Raw genomic sequence first — 24,078 nt, forward strand, 5'->3', positions numbered from 1 at the left:
AGCCATTTAAATCTCTATCCCATGTATTTTCTCATTTCCCTAAAGCTTAAAGGACATGTTTTTGGTGCATATTTTAGTTCTGATGTACCAGTCGAGTACCCACAGAATCAGCATCTCTGTTTATTTGCTAACTCGGATGCAGAAACTAGTTTTCACATAGGACTTTGTCAAATGTTTTTATGTCATTTGAACAGCAACATGACTAGCATGAGTAAAGTCAGACCAGCTGGTGCTAGTGCAAAGTTAATACAATCTAAAAAACATTTTGTGTATAACTTCAACATTTTTCTTCTTTAAAGATTATTTTGATGATTGGCTGTCATGGGTATTGGGCTGTGCTTCTTTTTGGTAGTTTTCTATCTCACTTACTTTTCCACATGAAATGAGTGCTCAGCCCTTGGTCAGATCGGTGCCTTGATATGTTTCAATAGCCTTATCCATGGATTTAAGAATTATTTCTGTGTAATACTTTGTAACCAATTTCAATTTGAATGATGTTGTTCCCTAGACTGATGCAGAGAAGCACTTGCAGGTGGACCGCAATTCCATCTGGTCTGGTGATGAAGTGAAGAAGTCAGACGGTGGCTCTGACAGTGGTGTGAAGATGGAATCTGGATCCAAGTGGAGGAGGAATCCTTCGGATATGTCGGATGAATCTGACAAAAGCGTCTCAGGCAGGAAAAACACCGTCATTGCACAGACCGGTTCTTGGAGGCGTGGGATGACGGCTCAGGTTGGAATTACTTCACCGAGAACAAAGTCAACTTCAGCAACCTCTAGCACAGTGAAGTCAGCTGGAACAGGTGAGAAACCTGCACATAACAGTGAAATAGAGAATAGAGGCAGTGGGAGTTGACGTCTGGTGCAAGAGGGCATGAGTAAATGGAAAATCATCTTTCAGGTTGTGATTTTTACTTTGGTTGTCACAGACCAACAGGTCATCCATGCCCAGGATCTGGGAACACGAATACCCTTTTTATATTTCACAGGTAATATTTAGGGCGTGATTTAGAGTTTGACCGAGGAAGTTACCCCATCACAAATGTGATGAATATCCTGTCCATCGTATGACAATGCCATGTAGCCTGTGGAACCTGTAATGCGGTGGACGGGATATCCATCACGTTTGTGATGGAGTGACTCCTCCGCTAAACTCAAAATCAGGCCCTTAATGTGTAATTGGCATGGTATGAAGAGCACTGCTAGTTCAAGCAGTCAAGTGACTTGTGAGAGGGTCAGAATCCTGCAGAACAGACTATTTATACTGTTGGAGAAAAGCAGTGTAACACAGAGGACCTTGCATAGGACCAGGTCATGCAGGATTGAGATGAGGTTGGGTATGGATGGTAAATCACAGTGAGAACAGTCACCAAGCGGCACTTAGAAAATTTAATAGGAAGTGGCACAAAGATATGAAGGGTATGGTTGTGTGAAGTTGCAATAGTGATGACTAGGAACTTCCTATAATTCTTTTTAAACTTAAACTTAGCAAAGTGCAAAGCTTGCGAAGATTATTCCATAGTGCTTTTTCTTAAACACGTTCATTAAGGGAACACGGGGTCTTCGAGCTGATCGTGGCATTCCTAAAGGGCCAAAAATAAATTCTCAGAGTGGTGGTTTCTTTTTAACTGCATTAGGGTTGGCATTTTAGAAGAATTCGAGGGAGTGTACGTCATTGGGTAGGGTTTCCTCATGTAGGTCTGTCTCTGAGGGAAGAGATGGGATGTGGGAGTGCAGCAGAACAGATGCTAATTTGCATGGAGGAAGTTTGTTGAGGTGCTGACTACTGATTGAATTTATGCATTAATTGTCCGGGCTGAGTCAGGAAGAATGGCAATACTTGTGTTGTTGCATCTTGGTATGATGACTTGCTCTAAGGGATGTATGATGGAACAATGCATGCACAAACCACGCACGCCTGAACAACGACCGCATTTTTTTCCATGCATGCAATTACCATGCATGCCTTTACAACGATTTTACGTTGTAAAAGCATGCCTAGTAAAGGCATGTGTGGGAACGGCATGCGTGGTTCTACCATCCCACCCTCCCAGCCGCCCTAAAAACATATCTACTCTGACACCCCCACAGCCCTAAATACATATCTTCCCCACGCCCAACCTGCCCTAAAAACACAACTACACTGACCCCCACCACCCGCCCTAAAAACACTACTACCCCGCTCCCACCTGCCCTAAAAACAGAACTACTCCAGCCCCTCACCACCCGTCCTAAAAACACGACTACCACGACCCCTCCCCACCCACCCTAAAAACCTAACTATCCCAACCCCTCCACCTGCCCTAAAAACACAAGTACCCTGAATTCCCCCACCACCCGCCCTAAAAAGATAACTTCCCCACCCGCCTTAAAAACACAAGTACCCGACCCCCCACCCTCCCTAAAAACACAAGTACCCCAACCCCCACCACCCTCCCTAAAAAAATAACTACCTGGAAAAAAAAACCACCCTCCCTAAAAACACTACTACCATGACCCCTCCCCACCCGCCATAAAAACATAACTACCCCGACCCCCCCACCTGCCCTAAAAACATAACTACCCTGAACCCCCCCGCCTGCCCTAAAAACATAATTACCCCACCCTAAAAACATAACTACCCCGACTCCCCCCCACCACTCACCCTAAAAACTTAACTTTCTCGACTCCCTCGCCCCTTAAGAAAAATAACTACCCCGACCCCACCCCTTAAAAAACAATTAAGCTACCCCCCAGCCAACTGACTGGGTCCTCCCCCGATGCACTCTCCCTTTTTCTCTGCCTTAACCACGCATGTGCATTATTCTGCACATGCGTGGTTGAGGCAGAGAAAAAGAGAGACGCTGTTACGGTAAGCGTCGAGCCCGCATCGCGGTAAATGCGTCTCGTTGCATTTGCCGCATTGTAAGTGATGGGTTCTGTTCTAAGATGACATGATTGAGGATGGTGCTTGGACTGGTGTTTCATGCACTGATGATAATGTTACTAGGGTTTGGATGAATGCAGTATTGGAGATGAGTCACAAGGGCCAGGATCCTCCTGTTTGCTGAAGTGTGCCTTCAGCAAAGCTGTTCTCTTACATAAGCTTTGTACAGTTTTCAACTGTATGTACTGTAAACTGCACATTCCATCCAAAATGTTCCAATCAGAATTTGCATTAGGACCACCATCGACGTCCTATAGCAATAGTCTTATAAGCATTAGCCGCTTCCTGGTTTCAGCGTCATAAAGTGAGAGGTACACAATCTCTTTGCTGCTTTGGGTGAGTTTGAGGCTTGAGTCAAGGATGGATGTGACCGCAGTTCCTTTGAGTGGCACTGCAAGCGCAAAAGTGTGGATCTATAATGATTGCATCCAAAACACACAGGAGGGAGGCTGGCCATTGACAGCTCTGCCGGCCAGTGACATCTGTGCAGGTGAAGAAACACCTTCATTTGGATTATAGGTTTAGTTGAATAGTATAGTATAAAAATCTATCAAGATATATCCAAATGTTCCCTGTCCAAAAGCTGAAGCACCCTGTGAATCTATACATTGCACAAAAGGAATGGTAATCTTTTGGCAAGATTTTAGTTTAGTTTTATTGAAGTTGGTGTACCAATCGATTCACTATCTTTTTTCCTTTAAGAGGCAGGGCTTTCAAAGTAGTACCACACGCGCTGCAGTAGATGAAATCCTCTTTCTGAATCTGTCTTATTCTTTGTGCCTTCTCCCCCATTAAATTGAACATTTTCCATCTATTATAGGAAAAACTGACGATGCCAAAGTGTCTGAGAAGGGAAGGCTGTCCCCAAAGGCTGTGCACGTGAAACGGTCTCCCTCAGATGCGGGGCGCAGCAGTGGTGATGAAACCAAAAAGACTCCTTCGAGAACTATCCCCACCAACACATTTGGGTTCAAGAAGCAGGGCGGTTCTGCCGGGGGGCTCAGCATAGTCACGGCCAGTGGGGCCATTATCACCAGTGGATCGGCAACCTTGGGCAAAATGCCCAAGTCGACAGGATTGATTGGCAGATCCACCAATCGGAAGGCTAGTATTGATGGGTCGCCGAACCAGGATGATGGCTACGTGCCACTCAGTGCCAGGACTAACCTCCAGTACCGTAGCTTGCCCCGGCCTAGTAAATCAAGGAGCGGAGCTGGTAACCGGTCGAGCACCAGTAGCATAGACTCAAACATAAGCAGCAAGTCAGCTGGGCTTCCTGTCCCCAAACTCCGAGACCCGCCCAAAGCCGTCCTTAGTAGTCCTCTTCCCTTATTCATGAACCAGACCGATAGGGAGAAGGGGATCTCATCCGACAATGAAAGTGTGGCATCGTGCAATTCCGTTAAAGCAAATCCAGCCTCCCAGTCTGCCTCAAACGCCACCCAGTGCCCCCGCCAGCAAGGGAACAAATACCCCGATGTGTCGTCTCCTACATTGCGCAGGTAAGCCAAATTTTGTCCACTTTTTGAGTGTTTGCCTTATTAAACAATGAATCAAATTATGGTCACATAGTTAAATATTATGAAATATTAACTTCTCAGATTTCTAATCACAAAAAACACATAATACAGATATCAATAAATGCAATATATGAGAAGATTGGTTTTGTAAATGTGAGGATATGGAAAGGAACCGGGGATGGTGGTTGCTCCTTTTATCCTGCCAGGCTTGCTGTCCAGCTAAGAGTGCCATTATTGGCCCGCTTTCCACATTGGCGTTAAATGAATGCCTCATACCAAAATGTGAGTCTGTATCTTGAAATCTACATCAGTGGGACATTTGCTTTGCAGGGTATTCGGGAGTGCGGTGTGTGCTCTTGCATTGTAAGAGTTGGTGGCCTGGAACCTGTGCAGCCAACATGTTTGCCCTAAAATGAGCATCTCAACATTGTCTGTTTTGTGAAGGAAGAATTATAATAACAACCCACCCATGTGAGTTATTCTTTACCAGACAGTTGGGAATACCACATTTGCCAGCCCATTCTGCTTATTATTAGAAGTAAAAATAAATGTATTCCCGGTGTCCTTGTCTCACATTCTACTTCTTCAAAGTAAAATGCCAGTTTTCAGAGTCTGCCCTGGTTTAGAACCATCCTAATTTTGCCATTGGTTAGGGTAGATATAATAACATATGGGATAAAGTACTCCCTGCCGCACATTATAAGGATATTGCAAGTCTCCAATATAATTCCTTTATGAGGTCAGGGAACTACAAGGTGACTTGCAGTGTTCTTATAACGTATGGCAGGGGGTACTTTATTTCTTATAATACGTGGCCTCACCATCACTCTTCCCACAAATAAGTTAAATCCTTGTTATTCTGCCCATTCATATGACAGAGATAGGATGTTTGCAGACAAGAAGAATAAAAGTGGAATATGTATTGCAAAATTTAAACATACCAAAAAGCAGTTAGATATTTGTTGCCAAAAAGATATTATAATATAATATAGCCATATTTAAAATCTGCCTAATTCAAGTCATTAAAAAAAGCTGTGTCCCAGATCATGCACAAACAAGCAAAGAAAATCTCTCTTTCTATATTTACCTAAAGTGTGCAAAAAATAAACGTCTCTTTTCTGCTCATTATCTAGAAAAAATGATCAGAAGAAAGAAATGCCAGTTCTTATTTTCATCGCTTAAACAGAAGCTGTAATTAAGCTCGGTGTCCACATTTTCTGCAGGAATTACATCCCCAGAAATGGTCTGTAATAACTTATTACCTTTCGAGCAGCTTCCTCGCTGCCATACTACAGGCCCCTAAAAACGTCACAAGTCACCGGTAATCAGGAAATTGTAGACTGGCTTTCATTCAGAAATTGCAGGCGCCCATGTATTTTTTTCTGCCTTATTGTGGCAATGTAATTTTTATAATGAAGGGCCTTGCTTGAGACAATGCCCTTAGAGAGCTGTGAATGTTCTTTGCATTTTGTCTATGAAACTAAGAAAGCAGACTTTATACATGCTGTCTCCTCCAAGTTTGGGCACATTATACAGTGGCCGCTCCTGTTCACCTAAATTATTGGTCTTGTCTTCCAACTGAAAGCATGCCCTTAAAAACATTCCTTTGTTTGTTAGAATACATTTGCAGCAATACTTCTTTTTTTAATTGGTTTCTTTTTGAGTAACTTGTGTAAATTGTACCTCCCAAAATACTGCATAGAAGCCGTGGAATTCATTTAAAAATAGCTGGTTAAAGTCGAACCCACTATTGCTGTGACTTCATTCCTAGTGAAAATATTTTCTGGGCACAAAAACCGTGGGCTGACCTAAAATTTACCATTTTCATTATTTTCTTGGCTGAGGTGTAGCTGCTTTCAGACATGCTCTGAACTGGAAACAATACTTCAGTATGCAAAGTAAATATTTACAAAGTGAGGATCGTGTACATTTATTTTACTGAAATGGAAAAACGGTGTTCTCCAGGCCTCTTGTTTGATCAAAATGCCGCAGAATTGATTCCTTTCTAAGAAAAAGGATGGCTGTGGTATGGTGCACCCTAAACACAGTATAAATTGTGAAGTCAACATCATGAAGCACTTATTTAAACAAAAAAAAAGTGTTAATGTGTCTTGCAAGCCTCTTCAGGGAGGGTTAGTGCCGCCTTCATATGGCTCCATCCCATCGACTTACTCAGGGTGTGGCCTGGTCATGTGGTGGACTGTTCGCTTTACACATAAACACACTGGATCTCCTTTTCAGCATCTCTTGGGACCAGTCTTAATCCACTCGTTAAATCTTTTCAATCATATTTACCTCGCGGCCTGCGTCCAAGTAGGGCCCGCCTTAATCACCTGATAAAGGGTGAGCCAGCTCTGAGATTTTAGATTTGTTAGATCTGCTCCAACATAGGCTCAAAGATGATTGGCCCCACGGGTACGCTACGGCCAGGGCCACGAGAATTATGCGGCAATGGAGGACCACATTATGAGGGAGAGTTGACTAAATTAAGCTGCAAGTAAAGACAAATTAAACAGCATATCCTGTGCTTTATATGTAATTTGACAATGTTGTCATTTTAGCACAAATTTTCTGTGTGGGAAAAAGTTGCATCTTATTAGTACCAGTTTAGCCCGTGAGTACTGTAATTAGTAGATGAAAAGTGACATGTTAACCTTTTCAGATGGTCTGCTGCTTTGCGGCATCGTGCGTATGTTGCACTTTGAGCAACATTTAATCCGTCTGAGCTAGAACCATAGCTCTTTTTATGGTGAAATCTGCAAATGATGCATTATGGGGCAAGTGTGGCAAATTCGGAATTATGCGGAAAACATATCAGCTCCCAAATCACAATTTTAATAGGCTAGAATATACCTTGTGGTTTATTGAACGAGGAACATAAGTGATTGTTTAAAAAAGGCAATTCAATGGCCACATAATTTTTTTTCACATTTTTCAAATGTCATCTCATACTGTATGTGAATGAATGTTTTATAAACAGGAGGAATTAAATGTGAAAAATTACATTATGCTTATAGGCATGGCGTTGTACTGACTGATATTGCACTGAGACCCCGTTGAAGTACCACGTATGTATGTTCATCAGTGTTTTGAACAGACAAACCTGCTGTAGGCGAGGCCTTGCTTTCCTGTGGGACCAGTCTCATTTCCTGCTCATGAGATCTTCCCAAGCCATTAGCTCTGTGGCACTGGTAGTTTGTGTTTTCACAAATCTGATTACAACCCACCAAAAATGTCAAGTGAGAAGTTCCACCCCGAAACTAATACATGATACTCCTTCATCAGGTCAATCACAGTGAAATGCCAGACATTCTCCAACAAATCCCACAATTTCATCAGTTTAACGATTGCCTTTGGGGAAGTAATTGGCTGTTGATGATTCTTCTGGTGCAATAACCTTAAGTTCCAAGCATCCGGAGTCCATCTTGGTGCATTCAGTATCCTGCATATTGTACGTAGTGTCTAGTATACGAATGTTTGATTTATGAACCTGGTCCATCACGCTATGATAAATTCAGATAAAATACTGTTGTCGATATCCTACACTACTGAAGTGCCACTTACTTGGAAATTTTGTTTTTACTTGTCCTTATTATTTATTTATTTTTACATATATTGCCTTTTACGTTATCTCCAATTTTTGCTTTGCAACATTAAAAAGCTGGTAGCAAACAAGGTTGCTTAGTTGACCAGTTCTTAAACAGATCTGTGTGTCAACTAATGGTCCCAGGTTTAAATCATGACAGGCCAGGGCTTCAGTTTCTCCACCTTCAATAGAATGGGTACTGTTGAGTGGGGTCCTAATGACACCCGCTAAGTTGTGAGACAATGCTGAGTTTGTTGTGTGTGCTCCATAAAGGTTGGCAGTGTTTGTAGTTTCAGGTTGTAAAAGAGAAGAGGCGTTCCTATGTCAGTTGGGTGGATGGGTCAGTGGTAAGAGGTTGGGTGATGCATTTTGTGAAGTTAGAACATCTTTAATTGATTTTAGATGCAAAATCAAGAGAAAGATCATCATTGCGATCCCAATTCAAAAGTACACTTTCGAGATTATGGGGGTTATTACAATTTTGGAGGAGGTGTTAATCCGTCCCAAAAGTGACGGTAAAGTGACAGATATATCACAAGCCGTATTACGAGTCCATTATATCCTATGGAACTTGTAATACGGCTGGTGGTATATCAGTCACTTTACCGTCACTTTTAGGACGGATTAACACCTCCTCCAAAGTTGTAATAACCCCCTTAATCATCAATCACTGCCTCAGTTTTCTGAAATTTCAAAAAGTGTGCCTGAAATAGTACACGGATGGTGGTAGGAATAGCTCCCTCTACACCGCACCTGTGCGCAGCGGCTGGTGGATTATCTCATTTTATAACAGTGGAGGAACGTTGGACTGGAGCCATAGTGGCCACTGACTATCAGTGTTGCTGCAGCAAAGAAGTGAATGAAGTTATGGGTGATGAAAAGTGTGATGAGTGATATTGGTGGTGGACCCAGGCACCTACTGGATTACGGGAAGTGGGCAGAGGTTGGGGTGTGGGGCAGAGGCTGGAACTCTGCACTAGACCGCTTAAGTGGCAGGCTGGGGGCAGGACCAGAGCAGGTTCATGCTGGAGAAACTGAATTGACTGATGGCTAGGGACCCACATTAAGATTTGTGTTGTAAAGAGTACCGCATAGTTGTGCTGGCCCACAAAATGTGTTGTTGTGTAGGTGGTACGAAACTGGAGACGCAAACCTCTCATTGAATGGGAGCAGGGGTACAGCCCTGAGGAGCAACTGTACGCGTTACTGCCCCCTGGAAGTAATGAATTACTCTGGTCCCTACCCTACTTCAAATGTGATAACCTGTTGAAAAGCATGCATGATAGATGGAACTCCAAATGAAAATACTCAAGCTTAGCTCCCAGGTCTGGGTCAAGATTACGGTTTCCAAGATGAAAATGTCCTTTTCTTTTGAAACTCAGTGTTGTGATGACGTGCAACACTATCTGAAGCAGCTCATTGGTTGGGAAATTTCTTTTCCAAATTGTCTGTTTTTATTTGAAACAAGGCCAATACAAACTCTCACACATTCCAAGACTGATTAAAAGCTTTGCACTGACCAACATTTCTGCTTCAACAAGTCTCCCTCCCCATCCCCCGTAATGAACACTTTAAAAACTAATAAGAATTTTATTGCGGACTACCAGACACGAATTATCCCAATTCGTATGCTAATGGCTTACTTTCCTTGGTGGATAAGCTGGCAGCCAGGCCTGTAGTAGACATGATGACACATAATGGAGAAACTGGCAAAATTGGTTTGCAGTAGTTATAGATTCGATGTGGGTCAAGTTCATACAATCCATATGCATAGGTTTTCTCTGCCTTGGGTCCATACTTTTTCCTACATCTACCCCTTCAGCCTTTTAGGAAACTTCTCATTCAGCACAAACCTGATTTCTCTGTCACACAACTTACGCAGTTCATCATATTTTGTGACTAACTGTTTGCTACTTGAATTCCCCCTTCATATGCTTCTTCAAGATTCCCCTACCTTTCATCTTATTGTTAAAGCCCTGTGAAAACTTCACTGGTGAATTTTTTTTCTACACTGAAAAAGAATTTCTAAAACATACATACAGTATTCATACACAACAAACTCATGTTAAAATCATTAATGAGTAGTGTCAAGTTCATCTTATATATTTACAGTAAAAAGACACCAAATTTACAGTTGCCCAATAATTATCTTTCTCAGCCCCAGCAGACTTCTTTTTTTTTAAATAGCATGATCTACGACTGAAACTGACCCGAGACTGGCTCTTTACTAAGTCTGCAATGAAATGATTAAAAAAGGAATGCCATGTATCGCTGCCCATGCCTTAATGGAATGACATGTTGTTTAAATGCAATTATCTACTCTGTATGGCAGATGTTCAGAGTCAGACACCTGTTCATCACTGTATAGGCCCTAATTGCCATGGGATTGTTCTTTCTGAAACAATAGTATCAATTTGCCTAAAAGGGGTTCTTTATGAAATGTAATGTCCCATATACGGCTGTAGAGAGTAACTCCATGAAGGGAAAGGCTAAACACGTTGCAAGTTGAGATCTGTCGCCCTACTAACACACACTAACACATCCCTGTGTCAAAATACCTTAAAACCATAAAGTCACAAAGTGCCTGTGGGACTTTAGACACTCAATTGCGAGGTCTCTGCTAAATCTAAATTCCTTTAACTAAAGTCTTGTTGGCAAATTCTCTTGATGGGAACAGTTTAGCAAAGATAATTGATTTGTATGGCAAACTTTCTGTATTGTGACGACAGCGATTTTTAGGTTATGATTCGAAAATTTGTCAGGACAGTGCCTCCGATGTTTCAGTGTAGTCTTTAGTTTTCATCGTACTACCAATCTTTATTTCCGCTTTTACTCTTGAGACGAAAAGACAGTTTCACGCAGTTGGGTTTTTGTGTGGTTTTTTTTAAAGCAGTTTTCAACTAAGTAGCTCACTAAAGACATCATTTTCCTCCAAGGGCTATCTACATAAGTTTTCTCTGCTTAGTATATTTAAAATGATGCTCAAACTCTAATTTTAATTTAACACACATCTCTTCCTTTTGGTTCTACCCATTAATTCATTTTCTCACCCCTGTTATTCAATGTGCTATTCCTTTCTCAAACTAATGTATGCTAGTTGAAGATTTCTTCATTGTCAAGCGGTAGGTTGTTTGGTGTATGAAAAATAGAAAAACAGATTTATTTTTAGGAGCAGATAGAATTGACTTTAAAGGAAGAAAAAACAGTTAATTCAGTCACAAATCAGTATAACAGCCTACATCCACCTGGTGGAAGGGTTTTGCATGCCTGGTAGTTCCCCCAGGAGAAGCCGTCGTGGGCGTAATTCCTGTTATCCAAATGGAAAACAACTAAACTCTCTCAAAGCCTCGGTAATGGTAATAAATATATATTTAAGCAGGATTTCATGACCTTGTGTTCTGAAAGGCAAAAGGGAGAATTATTTAGAAAGAAGCAACAAATAGTTTAGACTTTATGAAGTCAGAATGGATGGACATCTTGTGATGGCATCAAGCCGTTACCTCCCTTGGCTTCAGCCTTCTTGGTGCTTAGTGGCAAGTGCATCATACTTGTTTTTGTTCCATGCTACTTTCAACCAAGATAAGTCATTCATTGAACACTGTCAAGGATCAAAACCATTTATTACCCTTTATAGCTATTGCAAGACAAAATCTATGCTGTGCGTTTTCCTATAGAATGCCAAATTCCCCCCTCAATGTTATTTGCCATTCCACAATTCTATCGCCAAACTCATTGTGTACCTACAACTACCTTCTCCATTCCACATTATCAGTCCACAGGTTTATTCCTACTCTTTGTGATTTTCATTGGATGATCTGTGAATTCCATTTTTTTAATGTTTATCCGTTCCTAATTCTGTAGAAATGGAGCACCTTATACATTTCTGCTTGGCAGCGCATAGGTCTGTAGAACAGTTAATTTTTTCCCAAAATGTTGGTTATAAAATCTGCGACATTTGACTATAATTAGGTTTTTTTGTAACGGGTGTTGCTTCAAGGAACTGACCCCTCAGATAAATCATGTGGTGTTGCACATGTTGGTAGTGTCCAGTAGGAGGCGTCTGGTTTAATGGGACTAGTAATTGAATTGTTTAGAAGACGTTTCATCCCATCAAAACTGTGAAAATGCTGATAGATGACTTTTTAGCTGTAGTTTAGCAAACTGTTTTGTAACCTTGACACTTATCTGTTTCCTGAATTATGTTATGTTTCTATGCAGACTTTTTGGTGGAAAGCCAAGTAAACAAGTCCCCATCACTACAAATGAAAATATGAAAAACGCCACAGTGATCTCAAACCCTCACGCCACCATGAACCAGCAGAGTAACCTCGATTCTCCGTCTGGCAGTGGGGGCAGCAGTCCCCTGTACAGTAAGAATCCTGACATGAACCAGTCTCCACTAGCCAGCAGCCCCAGCTCCGCCCATTCAGCCCCTTCCAATAGCCTCACCTGGGGCACAAGCCCGACCAGCTCCTCCGCTGTAAGCAAAGATGGCCACGGGTACCAGTCCGTCAGCAGCCTTCACACCAGCTGCGAGTCCATCGACATCTCTCTCGGCAGTGGAGGGGGAATGAGCCAGAACTCTCCCAGTGCTTTCGCCACTGCGTCGAAAGATGATTCTCTGGCTAACTTTATCAGAACCAACAGTGTTAAGACTGCCATGTCAGAGAGGTTAGTAGGTTCTTCTTTCTAAAACTAGATTGGCATGCTTTCGATTAATTTGTTATGCGAATTAATGACCTCCGTCCCTTTTTTTTTTTTTTTTTTAATCCAAGCAGTGAACTATTGTACAACAGTATTGTGTCTCGGGATAGAAATGCATTCAGATACAGTTTATGTTGCTAAACATCAGTTATGTCGCATTGAATGACCAACTCCAACTCAAGCGTGGGCTTCTCTTCTCTAAAAAGAAAAAAAAAAGATCAGGTGTGATTTATGAAAAAATAATTTCTAGTTTTATGATGCTCCACCATACATCAGATCTTGTTTCCGTTATGGGCTTATCTCTTTTCTGTAAAGTTTACTAGGTCTTGAACACAATAATGGCTTTTAGTTTTGTGGGTTTGACCTGAGGTTTGCTGATCTCAGTTTCTCTTTACCTGACAGTCTGTTGGATGAATTGTACATTATTTTGATTAATATGGTCCATGGGATGCTCTAGACCTGTACAGAGAGCAATCAACAGCCCCTGTTTATGATAGTGGCAAATTACTGAACAGCTACAGACACAACCACAACTGCCACTTACTTGTTTCACTGAGATGTTTCTGGCTTCACCTCTTTTTTGGCTGACTATTAAGAAGATGGAAGAGAGGATTTGAGAGATTTGCACACATACACAAAACGGTAGATACGTCTACATAGATAATTGGCCTTAAAATTGATTTAGTCAAGTACCACAAGCTGAAATGTATTTTGCATTCACAATCAAGGATCAATGGAAACCTTGTTGTGGACTTTTTTTTCATGAGTTGGGTACATTTTTCTTGATACTTACTCTATACTCCTCCTTTTCAATGTGTCTTGATGTTACAATGCTGTAAATAGGTAGGAACTCCCTCTGGTTTCACTAGTTTTATTGCCAAACTATTGCCTGTGCACCAGGCTCAGATGTCTTTATTAATATTAGGCAAGCATCTCAATGGACCTTGAGGGAGTGCGATGAAATACCAGGGAGAAGAACAGATGTCTTGATAATTTAATTCCCAAAAAATTAACTTGCTACTTTGTGACTCTGTGCAAGTTAAAATAAAAAATGGTTAACGTCATCAGTTTGGAGGATACAGTGTCCTTCCATCCAGCGACCCTTGTCATGAGGAGTTTGGCTTCAAGTGCAGTTTTTTAATGTATTTTAGGCGAACTCCAATGATTTGGTTTTTTTAGAATACTTAGTTGTTCCATCTTAACTGTGAGTGGTGATTTCCTTTTTCAAGTAAGGGAGAGATTTAATATCAATTTTGTGAAATGCCCTCTTTCAGCTACCCCTTGCAGTAGTTTTGAAAACCTTGTTGTCTCTCGCTATATTGGTGGATACAAAGATGTAATTTGCCCATCCCTCACTTGAACCTTCATCTGAGAGGTAGATACAAAGATGTAATTTGCCCATCCCTCACTTGAACCTTCATCTGAGAGGAAAGGGCTTATTTGGGCCTTTGGACCCTCATAATACATGGTGATGTCCAAAGACGGGCTAAGCTGCAACTTCGAAACCATTGACCTGTCAAAGGGAAAGACTCGGAGGGCGGAGCTTCAGAGCAGTTTCACCACTCTGCAATCTCACTTTAAACTTCTCTGTGGATGAGAGTAAACATCTGGGGGTGGTAATGGAAACGTATTGCAATGGATTCTTGCTGAACAGTTCACAGTCACTTAGGAGTGTTTTTAAAGCATCTTCCCTTCTGTAGTAATTTCCGCAATATTATAACATATCATCATTGGCTTGATGATATTTCCACCAGTAAATTACTGACCTACTGATTACACAGCTACACCAGGTTTACCCACCAGTGGTAAAATAATAAATTTTATAGCGGACAGTAAACACGTGGATTGTACTAGCATCCCTTTGAGGAACCATGCAGGTCCCTCTGCCATTACCTGAATGATTAGCAACCTAAATTATATATTTAATGGTGGCGAAAGTGATTGGTGTTCTGAAAGGGCTGTATTGTGTCCACAATGTGGATTTCATGCGGTAATGTAATTAGCACTTGTGAAAATGCAGTTTTTGTTTGTATTAATTTTAACTGTGGTTCGGCAAATTTAATAGGCAGTATTTCACCCCATCTATAATTAGTGTAAGGTACCTCTACTGGTGGAAATTTAAAATTTTGGCAGATATTCAGACACTCCCTTTACTATGTGAGGAGCAAACAGGAGATTGGAGACTCCCTTGGCATCCTAGGCCCATACTTGTTTAATTTTTCAGATGTGGCTTTTGTTTCTAAAGTGAATCAAACAATGGTGGTCTCAATATTTCCAGCTGTAAAATCTACTGAAATTTCATGGGCCATTTTATTGGTAGTACAACGAGCCTAATTTTATAGTGTCCTATTGACAAGGAGCCCGAGAAATCCACTCCCCCCATAAACACCTGTCTGGCCTTCAGCTGGGGTTCCATTCCTGGCATGGCCTATTGTCTATGGTTTTGTATTTTGGTACCAATGGTTGAATCTAAAGTTAGGGAGTTTCCACTTGGATATCCTGGATTGAAATAAAGTATTAAAAGGCCTTTTAAGGAGTTCTTCAGCAACATATGCAGTTAGGATGTGTAGCTTACACAAATGTCACTTGTTAAACTTTGAACTTAAACACTTGGAAACTTTGGCAAATAAACCAACTTTAGTATAATTTATTAACTTTTACAACTCCTTGTTCCCTTCTTTTTTTCTCCTGTGTGTTAATGCTGCTTTTCTTCTCTCTGCCTTACGTAAACTGTTTCCATAGCCCTCTCTCCTCCCCCGGCGCTAGCCCAAAATTCAGCAGAAATACATTACCCAGGAAGCAGGACAGGTAATTCTGTCTGTCTTTGCGGGTGCACAAAACGTTTTAATGTTCACTTCTGCTCACACCAAGTGTTTTGTGCAGAAAGTATGTGTCGGACCCCTGTGTTGTGTTTGTCGTTGAATTGTGCGCCTTCTCGCCAGGACTTGCCAGTGAGAGTCCATGTTAAAGCCCTCAATCTAAGTAGCCAGCTGAAGCTTTTCTTGCTTGAAGAAGAAAACAGTCTACCAAAGGCAGCTTTCAAATTCCTCAAATTCTATACAAAAAAGATGTGAACTCTCTCTTGCAGCTTCAGGATCCCTAAGGCATGCTGCTTTTCAGAGTTTACTAGCTCTGCGCCTTGTCCTCTGGTTGTTTCTGTTGGATATATTTTGTTTTGTCATTATTTTATTAGTAAGTTGGTTTTTGATGTTATTGTTGGATGTTCTCTGTAATTGTCTTTTATTTTTTAAATCTGTTGTAACAAGGTTTATATTACTTGTCAGTTTATTTGGTCAATTTTATTTGACCGCGTAGTAAAAAAGTGAGGAAAGTGAAATTGTTAGTACTTGTTGGACTTCGTACTTGTCTGTTTATTTTTTTTTTGTGTTTAAGAAATTTTCTTTCGATATTATTTTCTGAAAGGTCAAGTTAGGTGTGTCAGTAACTTAGAATTGTCCTGGACAGCTTTTTGTGATGGTGCTAAGGGAAAATGAAATATTTTACTGTAGAAAGCACTTGTCAAGACTTAAAATAAAGATTGCCCCAGTACGTGGGTCATTACATCAGAGGCATTTCATTGAGGTGACCACTACATTGTAACATGTATATATATATGTGTTAGATATATAAAATACCTATAGCCCCAGGTAAGTGGGTTAGTAAATTAAAGTATACAATTATTTACCCTCCACTAAATATATGTGTGTATGTATATATGTGTGTGTGTGTGTATATATATATATATATATATATATATATATATATACAAATATTTGCATATAAACATACAGTTAATAAGTAAGCAGATGAAAAGTGAGTAAAAGTCATTGTACCTATATAGAAAAGGGTTTTTTAGTTTATGTTGGCGAGGTCACTCTCCCAAAAAATAAATAAAATGCATATTTAGAGGTTGTGGGGGTGGGTAAATATATGTTAAAATAATAACTGCATTCTTATGCAAACAGATAATGTCAGGATGGATAATTAAATGAAAACTAAAATACAATAAATGAAAAATCTACTTTAAAAAGTAGATGTAAGGAAGGGTACTGTTGATGTACTCGTTGACGATGTAGTGCCTCCAATGTATTGACCCATGATGCACCGGTGTAGATACATTGACATACCACAGCTACTTGCGCTGTAGTCCATGGGAAAGGACAGCTGGTTTCATTGTTAAAATATTGTTTGTAGTGAATCTGCATTTGCCGCTCATTGCATGACCATCATATTGCTTGGAATAAGCCAAAATGGCATATTAAAGGGGGTTGTCAATTCAGGGAAAAATCTCTTAATCTTGTCACTAGCATAAGAGTCTTGTGCAAAATATAATGGGTCTTGTTCACAAAGGTCCTGACTGGAAAGTCTGAAATCTACGCATGTAGATCTATACCCTAGTTTTGCACAAATTTCCAACTTTCCTGCAATTGACAAAGAATTCCAGAAATACACTGTGGAATCTGCTGTGATCTCTCTTGAGAACACCCAGAATCCTCCCCTTTGAGCAAATTTAGTGGCTTGGAAGAACATGTCACACTGGCACAAGTTTGGCGTAAATTGATTTACAAGTACGTATTCATGTTTTGCAAATTACGAATTAAATTTTCACGCTTAAATTTTGGCATATTTTAGTGGTATTTATGTTTGCAAATGCATTTCTGAGTCTGACACGTTTGCACATAATGGTAAAATTAAGGCTAGTTTTTCTTTCCTTTTGATTTAAAGAAAATTCATAGTGATTGAATTAAAAATCTCAACCTTCCTCCCTTCGATGTATATTTTTATTATACATGTGCGTATGACTAGTTCTTGCCAAGGCAATAGTTTTAAGTTTGCTTGCAGAACTTGGAATTACCAGAGTCTCTTAAGAAGCGATAAATAATTTGTTTGTGGAGAGCTCTGCAAAATGGCATTTTGCCTAGGGTGGCAAAAGTGCTTTGCGGCAGCCCTGCTGCACGATGGTGGGTCTGAAACGCCCTCTGCAGTCCTTTAGAGTATGCTTTTCCAGTAATAGCATGGTGAATGAGCAAGGTGTCTGTACAGGATTCTGGCTTGTTGCTTTTGGGATAATGGAGACCACCACAAACAAATTCCTCTACCTTACTAATAAAGTAGGAACAGTTTCCTAAATATTGTTTGTGGTTGTTGGCAACTCAGATACACGCTAGAACTTGTCTATGCCATGGGTGTGGATGGTGACCCTGTTTTTGGGGTGCTCTGTGCATGTTGACATATCTGGGAACAATGTTTGTTGTTCAATGAACCAGTTTTTGTCTCTTTTGTTTTTTTTTGGTTGTTTTTTTCATTTTTCTTCTGAAGTTCTTTTCTTTTAACTTTCCTACAGTGACCCACATCTTGATAGAAACACTTTGCCTAAGAAGGGACTCAGGTATTGCTGTCTCCTCCTGGTGTAACAGCTTTGCTGTGGTTTGGGAGCTTTGCAGTTGTTGTCTTTTGTCTTGGTCTACGCTTTGTGTAGGGCACGCCTGCTGTGGCCTTCATCGTGTATCCACACCATTTGCTAGCACCTTTCATTTCTGCACTGGGTGGCTTTCTGCGTCTTGCTTTTGCTGCCTGAATTGCTGACACACGCCTCATGAAGGATCACAGGTCCAAATCTTCATTTTCAGTTTTCTGTGCTCATGCTTTGAACCATTGAGATCCATCCATAATACAACACTTTGCCGATTACTTCTCTAAAAGATACCTTTTTGGGGAACAGAACTACCTTCTGGCAAATCATCTCCAAATAGATTTAGTTTTCTAGTTTGCAGTGAACCATTCAGAAAATCTCAGCTACCAAACGTGGAGTGAATAGAAAAGTAAATCTTAAGGAAGAGACGGTGCTGCTAATGCCTGAAGCAGAGCACTGTCATGTTGTACTTTTCTTAATATGTGACCCTATGTTGCATTCATAGTTTTACATAAAGTAAAACTCTCCATAGTGAAAGATGAGCAACAAATATCCATGAAATCTTGTGAACTGTTTTGTGAGTGGAGATGAAAACTGGAAACTCATTAACTTAGCTGTTTGCTAATTTTTGATTCATTGTGTTCTGGGTTCAGCCTGAAAACCTGGGAGACTTAAGGGATTTTTCATGAAAATTGAACTAATGGACATTACATTAAAGTTTAAGGGGGGGTGAACATAAGGGTAGGGAAAGGATGTGAGCGAGCAAAATGAGTAACACCCTGGACATGGACAAGTGGTAGGAAAAAAAAAAAGTGAATAAAAGGGGGGCCAAGAGGGGAAAAAGCGGGTTCTAACAAGACAGAGAATGGGAAACTGGTTTGAAAATGCGCCATGGTTTACCAGGTGGCGCTGAATTCCAACAAACTCCTTAAGTTTGTTTGGTGCTTGCAGACTGGCATAGTAATGATGCAACTCGAGTGTTTGGACTTGGGAAGGGCAACGTAAGTCAAATTTCTGAATTGTATTTACACTCGTCATTTAAAGAACCAACTAGGCAGGTTAGATGTGTCCCAATGCTGCCCTGTGTTCCTCTGAGTTCTTGTTGAGACTGGGCATAATGCAGCCTTCTGGCCTATTCGTCCTCTTCTTGTCACGCATCTGCTGGCTTTTACGCATTACTATTATTTTATGTCACATATCGATTTAGTTTTATTCATTTTATATGAGGAAAACACATCTGTATTCCTCCTGCAAAATAATTGACTGCTCTGCAACGACTTGTCTCTTTGTGTCATCAGTCTTGCATCTGAATCTCATCCCTGAATGTCATTCCTGCTAATTATTCCATCATGTCCGATTGCCTGTGCTGTTTCAGTAACTGCGCCTGATGTAACAGGATTTTCACCCTCTCCTATTTCTCACCATAAATACATTGATCGTCTGTGCAGCTTAATAATCACATCCCAGCTTAACATGCATAATGAAAATGTGTTCGAGATTTCTGTTCGGTAGCAGACAAAAGTAAGATTCCATCATTGAAGCTCGCATTTCCTAAATGGTAAGGTGAAGTGCATATGGCAATGCATTACTTTTATAACTGGGTCTGGTTTTAGCATCATGCTGAAATATCATGTCCTCTGTGTTATAGCGTTTACAGCTACAGATCGCATTCCTGGTATGGTCTTATGTAAAGGACAAGCCATGTCTTTCTCACTTTGGCTGTTGCCATTCCCAAATGTCTCATATTTCCATTTTTTTTGTCTCTTGAAACATAATATTAGCATTCTTTGCCTGTGCTGATGGGCTCTGCATTTCTTCACCTGAACCGAAGACAAGTGACTGTATTTGGGGAAAGAGGCAATTAACAGCTGTTATTGTCTGACAGCATGTAAATGCAGTCAGAATCCATCTCTGGCCTGGTGTTGTAAATTAAGCTGTTTTTGTGTCCAGTTGAGCTTCGTAAGCTGGCTCCGAGCTCTCAATGAACCTAAACGGCCAGCATGCATCAAGTATTAATGACTGCATTCCGAGCCTTCTGATTGGATGCGTGTCTCAGCATGCCAGAGGGTGCAACCTTTTAGTAAATTTGGCAGCTCTCATCATCCTGGAGGCCCGGTCATGTTATCATGCGTACGGCCTTTGGACTGCTTTATAAGAAATGCATTAGTAGAGGCAAAGGTGGTTAGTGAAGAAATTGCACCATATGAGCTGATAATTGTAAATTTCTTTCTCACAATTCTTTGAAATTGCGAGCCTTTTTCTGACTCTGTGCCATCTCCTACTCAGCCCATGCGTGGGACTCTGCTTTGCGTGCATTTTTATGAGCAATAATGTCCTGCTCCTTTGTCTGTTGCCATGGCATTTTGACATTGACACATTGGCTCTTTGACTGCGTGGCTGTGCAAGAGACTTCATTAAAGTAGCAAGCAGCAGAGCACTGTTGGGTCTTGGGCGTGGTGGTCATCTTTAGCCACTGGAGAAGGAGAGGGTAGCGACTCCAGTTAGGAACAGGACATCATCTTTGAGGCAAAGGCCATCAGTGCAGCCCTTGTTTGTGTGCTAATGACTTGGGTATCCTCCAGAAGTTGTTGTAGTGTGATACGGGGGAGCTGAATCCAGCATGGTCCCATACGACCTGTTGCAAGAACCTGACCTCACAGAGCCCAATTCTAAACCTTTGAGATCAATTGAATAGCTAAAACCTTGAGTTGGGTCTCGTGACCTAACCTGAACTGTACTGCTCAATTGGAAAGAATAAGTAGAATTTGCTTGCATCCAAAGCTCTTGACGTATTTCCTGATAGGCATCCTTCACTGGGCCAACCAAAGGATTCAGGAAAGAAGCAGAAACTTTTAAAGGTGTGTGTGGGGAGGTGGGGTAGGTAGAGAGAGAACAGCAGTTCTGCAAACATAGAGAGCGGGCACATGGACGGTGGTACAATGTGGGCTAGAGTGGTTTTTCCCCATGCTTCTCCTACGACATCATACTTAAACTTTTATTCTGGCATCCTGTGCTCCTAGTCTGTCATTGGTCAGGCCACACCTGTTGTAAGTCAGCATTAATGCAAGCCATTGTTTATATGTGAATCATTTTGTCTGACCAGGTATGCCCCATCCTCCCAACTTCGCAGCCAAGAGGAAGCTAAGGAATGGCTGCGGTCGCATTCAGCAGGCGGCCTCCAGGACACAGCTAGCAACTCTCCGTTCTCCCCTGGCTCCAGCATAACATCACCCTGTGGAACCCGCTTCAACTTTGCACAACTGGGTGAGTCAGTGAATTTCAGTCCAATGAGACTTATCCGACAAACAGTCAGTGTGTACCCAGACATCTATTCTGATTACTGGGCTGATTCAATGTTTGCGATATGTAGAGTTCATGCCAGGTTATTTTTAAAGTTAGCCTAGTAAAATTGTAGAATGGTCTACTTAGCCAGATGGTAGTCGACTAAAAAGTCTGTTTGTTTGTGTTAGGCAGCCAACCTCTTTCATCAGGGACAGTTTACCAAATAGATCATGTGTCTTTACTAAACATCTGTGCAACTGTGTCCTGTTGGATTCAACCCGGCTCTTCCAGTCTTTGGCACACCCTCTATCGCCAATTAATGCAGATCCTCATATGCCAAATAACCTAACTTAGAACTGGAAATTACTTTGAATAAAAAGAACCTTCTTAAACCCAAGCTTGATTTTTTTCAGTGTTAACAAAGTAAATACTGAAGCCTCTGGTGCTGAGCAAGTATGTGTTTGGTTAGTAGCCACCACCTGAATAAATTTACAAAAAAAAATCCACCCCATTAATCATTTTGAGTGCTTCCACAACTTAAAACAATTGCAGCATTTTCTTTTTCTATTTATCTTCAGTTAGCGGAAAAACAAGTGAAATCCAAACGGTTGGCTTGAAGGACACTTGCTTATACGCTGAGGTCGAAGCTGCTCCCGCCTCAGTGCTGAGGCTGCTAAAAAAAAAAGTCAGTGGGCATTTATTGTGGCATGGCTGCAGACTGAAACATTTCTGAAGAAGCGCTGTCCATGAATAGCCATTCTACTAATATCTCTAGAAGTGACCTGTTCCCGGGCAGTCCTTCATTGATCTAAATTGGTAGTTACTTCAATGTTGTTAGCTACTTCTTTACATCCCCTTTACTCTTCTTATAAAGTTGGTGTTGGCAGATGCACTTAAATGACCTCCTTCCTACAAAGAACAGTATTACTTGTGTTGCTGATGTTGGGCCCACTGTATCACCATTGGAATTCACCCTAAACCTCCAGTAATGGTGCCCTGGTTTTCCAGTTCTCCTTTTCTTTGCTGACTATAGACTGTCATGCTGGTCACAGGCGACTGTATACTCTAGCTAGAAGCCTTGGTTGCCCTGCCACTTCCTAACTGCTTTAAGGTATGGTTAGGATTCAACAACTTCAGTGGAGTGCAACACACAATGCTGTGACCAACACAGGGGTTGACTGTGCTTTGATTTGTAAATGAGGGCAGTTGTTGATAGTTTTCAATCTGAAGAATTTAAGCCTGGCCCACATGAGTAAAACCTTGGAAGCTCATTCTCTGAGGCTCATCTAGGGACGGTTAGAGGTAGCTGTGGTGTAACCAGATGCCCTGGTTTATGTATGGATACAGAGGATTCCTTTTATGGAAAGCAGTTCTTGACTTGAGAGAATGCAGTAGGTCTAATGACCCGACCACAGGCCCAAAGTACAGAATCTTTCCCCCATCACTTCTGCAGCTGAAGAAAGTTCTTCAAACATGTCACTCCAGGAAGCATCCAATCAGCAGATATGGGTCTCCATCATCCTCTCCCCTTGGAGGGTTAAGGACCATTGGCCAGTCACAGTTGTATCTCAAGGAGTATCTCATATCTGATAATGGCCTCCATCTGCTTTGTCTCTTTGGTGCTTCAGGATTACGTCCCAGTAGCAGATGCCTGCAACATTTCGAAATGTCTACTGTCAAAGTTATTACACGCTAATGCTTCAGTGTACATTGATTTGTGCTCCTAGCTAGGCCTGTCCTATAAAAATACTTACAATGTTTACTCAATCAAGGGTTAATTTTGAAGCCAAGACATTTATGTGCTTTGAAGATGAACATAAAAGATTTTCTCCCCAGTCACATAAAATTATATTCAAGTTTAAATCATCTCATTGAGGCAGGTGTTGTGATGAGATGGTTTTGACAGTAGAGGAGAATGTGATCTGAGTGAGAAAGTGGCATGTCCTGTGTGCACATCCAAGTCTTCGGCCTGACTTATAGCCAACTCAATAGCATTTGGCTGACGCCACCCCTAAATATCCAGAGAATCGTAAGAGGAGCAGATGTGTGTTGCAACCAGTAAATTGGTAGCAGCTGTCTTATTGTTGGTGTAAGTGTGTTTTTATCTGCAAGAAACAGTAACAGGGGCACACATTTTAGGGTTTGGCAGGCGGGTTAGTCCGTATTATGAATCCAATAGGCTATAATGGGATCGCAATAGGGCAGACTGGATATCCGTCACGTTGGTGATGGAGTTATTTACTCCGCTAAACTCTAAATCAGGGTCTCACGGTCTTTTGCACATGTGGCTGTTTAAACCCCCTGGGCAGGAAGGAGCTATCTTTCCTGATGCGGTCCTTGCAGTGGCCAGATTCCAAGCCATCATTCTAAAAAAGCCGACCTATAAAGGAGTGGAATTGTTGGGTAGTGGTGGAGTTTTATTTGACTGCTGTCTGGTGTTTTTCTAAACATTTTTGATTAATTTTTTGTAAGCCCTTAATGAAATATATTTTAAATCGTCGTTTATGGATGTTAGTTCTCCAGACTTCTTTAGTAGCTTATTTGTGCAAGTTCGGTGCAGGCCATCCTTTATCACTAAGGGACATGGGAATTTATTGGAGAAGGACTCAAATGTCACATGAAAATTGTGTGTTTAAGGGCAATCCAT

General features: G+C 41.2%; 1 protein-coding gene across 8 annotated transcripts in view; it reads left to right on the top strand.

The window, feature by feature from the left end:
* NAV2 (neuron navigator 2) overlaps window positions 1-24,078 on the top strand; it is a 523,029-nt gene that overhangs the window by 421,429 nt on the left and 77,522 nt on the right. For 4 of the 8 annotated variants that reach the window (XM_069221922.1, XM_069221923.1, XM_069221925.1 and 1 more), the window contains 5 exons: window positions 509-803; window positions 3,747-4,428; window positions 12,251-12,703; window positions 18,081-18,125; window positions 21,253-21,413. In XM_069221922.1, coding sequence (XP_069078023.1) covers window positions 509-803; window positions 3,747-4,428; window positions 12,251-12,703; window positions 18,081-18,125; window positions 21,253-21,413 — 1,636 coding nt within the window. Of the gene's footprint in view, window positions 1-508; window positions 804-3,746; window positions 4,429-12,250; window positions 12,704-15,478; window positions 15,545-18,080; window positions 18,126-21,252; window positions 21,414-24,078 lie in introns of all 8 variants that reach the window. The other 4 variants (XM_069221921.1, XM_069221929.1, XM_069221928.1 and 1 more) reach the window with 3 other exon arrangements.

The sequence above is a fragment of the Pleurodeles waltl genome, chromosome 3_1 (assembly GCF_031143425.1).
Source record: "Pleurodeles waltl isolate 20211129_DDA chromosome 3_1, aPleWal1.hap1.20221129, whole genome shotgun sequence".
NCBI classification, from domain to species: domain Eukaryota; kingdom Metazoa; phylum Chordata; class Amphibia; order Caudata; family Salamandridae; genus Pleurodeles; species Pleurodeles waltl.